Here is a 5,254-nt window from a genome sequence, read left to right as displayed (position 1 = left end):
AAAAAAAAAAAAAAAAAAAAAAAAAAATGCTAATACCTAGCAAAAGTGTGTTTGGAAAATTCATTTGACAAGGAATAATCTGGCCTACTTTCTATACTGAATTAAGTGACCAGAAAAGAAAATGATGGCCTGCATTATATTTTTTTTCTTCAATCTGTAGCATTTAAGACTAAGTGAAAGCAAATCTACTAAGAAAATAGGTCAGGCACAGTGGTTCATGCCTGTAATCCCAGCACTTTGGGAGGCCAAGGAGAGTAGATCACCCAAAGTCAGGAGTTAGAGACCACCTTGGCTAACATGGTAAAATCCCATTTCTACTAAAAATACAAAAATCAGCCGGGCTTGGTGGAGCATGCCTTTATTCCCAGCTACTTGGGAGGCTGAGGCAGGAGAACTGCTTGAACCCAGGAGGCGGAGGTTGCAGTGTGTCGAGATCACGCCATGCACTCCAGCCTGGGCAAAAAGAGTAAAATTCCATTTCAAAAACAAAAAGAGAAAAGAATAAAAGAAGGGCTACTCCATAGGCAAAGCAGTGGTTCTCTATTTTTTAAGTTTACTAAAATGAATTAATATTGGTAATTCAATTCACCTTTCTCAATACTGGTACATGAATAAAGAGCTACAAAGGAAGTAGTTAGTGAATCATAATTCTAAAAACTAAATATGATGACCTTAGGATATCATGAAAACAACCCAAGTTACTTTTAAATGCACTAATTATCTTTCAATGTCTACTTTGAATTTAAAATAGTTATTATGACTTTTGTATACTAAGTGCTATACCCATAGTTTAATAAAAATTAAGAAACGATTCTATTTATGACCTTTATTTTTTCTTATACTATGACTACTTCTGTCTACATTCTTTCGGGCCTAGCTTCTAGAGGTATTTGAGGTGGCAATCCTGAGTCTACAGTTTACAGACCAAACCAAGGAAGACTTACAAGATCTTTTACCACCTAAACTCAACTTTTCCCAGTCTTACCTCCTGCCACTCTTTCCTTCCCTTGCCCCATCTCCTTCTCAAATTATGCTGCCATCATTCCTGCTCTAGTACCAAACTGAATTCAACATTCTCTGAGGCAGGGCATGGTGGCTCATGTCTGTAATCCTGGCATTTTGGAAGGCTGAGATGGGCAGATCACTTCAGACCAGGAGTTTGAGACCAGCCTGGCCAACATGGCAAAATCCCATCTCTACTAAAAATACAAAAAATTAGCCAGGTGTGGTGGTGCACACCTGTAATCCCAGCTACTAAAGAGGCTGAGGCAAGAGAATTGCTTGAACCACGGAGGTGGAGGTTGCAGTGAGCCGAGACACTGTCTCAAAAAAACAAAAAAAAAGAAAAAAAAGGTTATCTATGTGATGCCCTTTCACAATTTGATCTTTATATACTCTTCTCTCTCTACCTGAAAATGCTTCCTTTCTTTTCACTTCCTGACAAACTCCTACTCATCCTTCAAACTCATATTTGCAACACTTGCCTTCCCTCATTCTTTTTTATTCTCCCACATTCTTTCTTCTAATACCTGCATCATAATGCTTTAATGTAATATTTGCTTACATATGTGTCTGTATCATCAAACTAACAGTTCAAGAACAGCAGACATCTGTCTATTATCTCTGAATATCTGACATCCAGTATCAAAGTCTTCTATTGAAGACTTTGCCACATTAAAGTTAAAATCCCACCGGGCACGGTGGCTCAAGCCTGTAATCCCAGCACTTTGGGAGGCCGAGGCGGGTGGATCACAAGGTCAAGAGATCGAGACCATCCTGGTCAACATGGTGAAACCCCGTCTCTACTAAAAACTACAAAAAAATTAGCTGGGCATGGTGGCACGTGTCTGTAGTCCCAGCTACTCAGGAGGCTGAGGCAGGAGAATTGCCTGAACCCAGGAGGCGGAGGTTGCGGTGAGCCGAGATCACACCATTGCACTCCAGCCTTGGTAACAAGAGCGAAACTCCGTCTCAAAAAAAAAAAAAAAATCCCAACTCCACAACTTCCTGGCTACACAAGCTCATGCAAGCTAATTTCTCTAAACCTCAGTTTCATCACATTTAAAATGATATATGAGTAATTAATTCATTACTTGGGTTGTTTTCATGATTAAACATAAGTTTTCAAATCACCATAGTAATAACTGATTCCAGCAAGAATCAAAGGGTACTCAAAACATTAGGTGAAAGTTTGTGGAAGGATAGGACATTCACAGTTTCAAACTAACATATTATTTGTCACTGACAAATGGAAAAAGATAACTTTATAATGGACAACACTTTAACCAAGTGGTTAAACAAATACCACCAATAAGGGGACAAACAGGTGCAAAGTGCCCCTGGTGTGCCCCTGTGTGATGCACACAGACAGATTTATTATCTATGAAAGATTCCTTCTAAAAATCGTTTAGCCTGAATCTAATCATAAGGAAACAACTAGATCAATCTGAATTAATTAAACAAATGGCCCAGACTCTTCCAAATTTTGTTTAAAAATACACTCCTCTCCCTGCTTAAACAGCACTGAGAAACTCTGGATCGAAGAAACCCAAATGGTAACTAAATGGAATGAGTGATCCTTGACTGGATCTCAAATGTTAAAATCATTTATCTTTTAAAAAAGAAAAGAAAAGAAAAGAAAGAAAGAAAAGAGAGAAAGAGAGAAAGAAAAGCAAAGCAAAGCAAAGCAAAGCCCCAGACTGGGCAACATGGCAAAATTCTGTCTCTATAAAAAAAAAAAATACAAAAATTAGCTGGCCGTGATGGCCTGTGCCTGTAGTCCCAGCTACTGGAAAGGCTGAGGTGAGAGGATCACTTGAACCCGAAAGGCAGAAGTTTGCAGTGAGCCGAGATCATGCCTCAGCATCCCAGCCTGGGTAACAGAAAGAGACCCTGTCCCGAAAAAAATACATATATTAGCCAGGACTCCTAGCTACTGAGGAGGCTGAGGCAGAAGGACCACTTCTTGAGCCCAAGAAATCAACACTGCAATGGGCATGATCATAGCACTGCACTCCAGGCTGGGAGACAGAGTGAACCCGTCTAACCAAAAAAAAAAAAAAAAAAAAGTCTGTAGAGAACATTATTGGGATAACTACGTAAGTCTAAATACAAGGCTGTATACTGGATTACAGTATTACACAAAATTCAGAATTTCTGCATGCTATACTCATTACTGTAATCGCTACAGGCTAGAAGACTGGCATTGTCTTTAGAAGATACGTGCTGATGTATTTAGAGGTTAAGAGTCCCGACTTCTGCAACTAACTCTCATAGAGTTCAGCAAAATACATAAAGTAAGGGAAAGAAAGCAAATGCAACCAAGTATTAACAATTGGTGAATCTAGGTAACGGGTATATGGGATGTCACTCTAATATTCTTGCAAGTTTTCCTCATAAGAACTTTTCAAATATAAAACATTGAGAAAATTTGTAAAATAAAAAACATTAAATGAGGATGCAAGTGCTTAGCACAGTTAACACAATAGGTTGCTAGAATTGCTAATACTGCTATTATTTTCCAAAACAGATTAAGTCACTGATTTGAGAAAATGTGACGTTGAAATCACTAAAATTAACTATATCAGAAACAGGGAAAAAGTATTCTTATAAAATTGGACTGTACTATAACAAATCTAACGACATAAACAAAATACCATTATAACACCGCTCATTGCATAGTTTTACACGAGGCCACTTTAAGGTCTTCTTTAAACAAGTACTTAGTGAGCGCCTATTAGGTGCTAGCCTCTGTTTTATTCGAGGATTAAAAACATTTGCTTTCAAAATACTTACATCCTAGTGAAGCAAGACACTTAATGCCATATTATGTTAAAAGTCATAAATACAGCGGAGTAAAATAAAGCAGGAAGAACAGGGAGTGGGGAAGGGCTACAAGAGGGTGATCATGGGAAAGTTTGGAGCCACCTAACTGAAGAGCGTTGGGAGCGGGCCAAGTTAAGGTCAAGGCACAGTGAAGAGGTGAGTATGGCTGGATGAAGTAAGCCAAGAGGAGGGAGTTGAAGATGGGGCTGCAGATGGAAAGGGGTAACAGGCAGACCAGAAACCAAATATACCATCCTAAGAGCTCTGGCTTAGGAGCAGTCACTGTAGACAGCCAAGGAGAGGCACGATCACCGGTAACCTCCACAGTGGGTTCACTTTAACATCCTCCCAACTCTCCTCCTTCCTAGCGCCGCCCTCCCCCAACTAAATCGCTACCTCCGCCAGATAACCTTCCAGTGAAGCTGACACAGAATCATTTCTTCATGAATATTGTGGGTGTGTGCTTGGATGGGGACAGGTCTGTCATGGAACATCTCTTCTCTCACAATTCCCCAGTCTGCTCAGAGATAACCCAAACCGCCCTCAGGGACGCACACACAACGGAGGGGTCACATTCGACACTCAAACACACGCCTCCCTACAGCCGCGCTCCACACACCCTCCAGCCACGCACTGGGCAGTACCAGCCGCCTCGAAGCGAGGCTCCCTGGTCGGCCGAGCCACCCCCCAACTCACCCTCAGGTTCCCTTTAGTTCGCTGCTTGTTCTTCCCGCCCATGGTCGCGGTTGCAGCTGTATTCTGAGCCCTCAGACCCAGGTTGACACGTCCTGGCGACAACTTCCGGCCTCTGGTGCCGGAAGAGGACTCCCTGTAATAACTTCCCCCGGACCCCGTTTTCCGCCACCCGCCCCGTTCTTCTGCTGCCCCACTTCCGCTCCCGCCTCCCACCTCCCGCCTCCCGCTGAGTCACTGACCATCCGCCGCCTTAGACGTCACAGTTAAAGCCACGCCTGTCTGAGTGACGTCATTCCTGGCCAATAGGAAGCCAAGCATTGGATCCGTGGCGCCAAATCCTATCTTCAGCGCTTTCAGAAGCAACATTTGTTCCTTGCTTAGCGGGTAGGAAACTGGCATGAATCACAAGAGGGGCAGTTACACATGAGGGTAGCAATAGGATGTTATGGTAGAGGCTGTGGGAGGATGGGAATGGGTTAGACTTCCAAAGGGATGCAATCATCAGTATCTCCTGGGCGTTGGTTAGAATGGCCAATTCGGGCCCCTCGGAACTCCTGAATCAGATCCTGCATTTTGACAGTATTCCCAAGTCTTCTTAAAATGTGATTACTGGGCCGGGCGCGGTGGCTCACGCCTGTAATCCCAGTACTTAGGGAGGCCGAGGCGGGTGGATCACGAGGTCAAGAGATCGAGACCATCCTGGTCAACATGGTGAAACCCCGTCTCTACTAAA

The 5,254-nt window shown here is 42.7% G+C and overlaps 1 protein-coding gene across 1 annotated transcript in view; it reads right to left on the bottom strand.

Annotated features, from left to right (window-relative positions):
• The window catches only part of LTN1 (listerin E3 ubiquitin protein ligase 1), a 51,314-nt gene extending 46,601 nt beyond the window's left edge, over nt 1–4,713 (bottom strand). Inside the window, exon 1 of the mRNA XM_032277088.1 lies at nt 4,522–4,713. Coding sequence (XP_032132979.1) covers nt 4,522–4,563 — 42 coding nt within the window. The 5' untranslated portion in view covers nt 4,564–4,713. The remainder of the gene's footprint in view (nt 1–4,521) is intronic.
• Between the last annotated feature and the right edge of the window lie 541 nt (nt 4,714–5,254).

The sequence above is a fragment of the Sapajus apella genome, unplaced genomic scaffold (assembly GCF_009761245.1).
Source record: "Sapajus apella isolate SASKATOON/1434 unplaced genomic scaffold, GSC_monkey_1.0 scaffold8, whole genome shotgun sequence".
NCBI lineage: Eukaryota > Metazoa > Chordata > Mammalia > Primates > Cebidae > Sapajus > Sapajus apella.
This window is presented reverse-complemented; position numbering and strand designations above follow the sequence as displayed.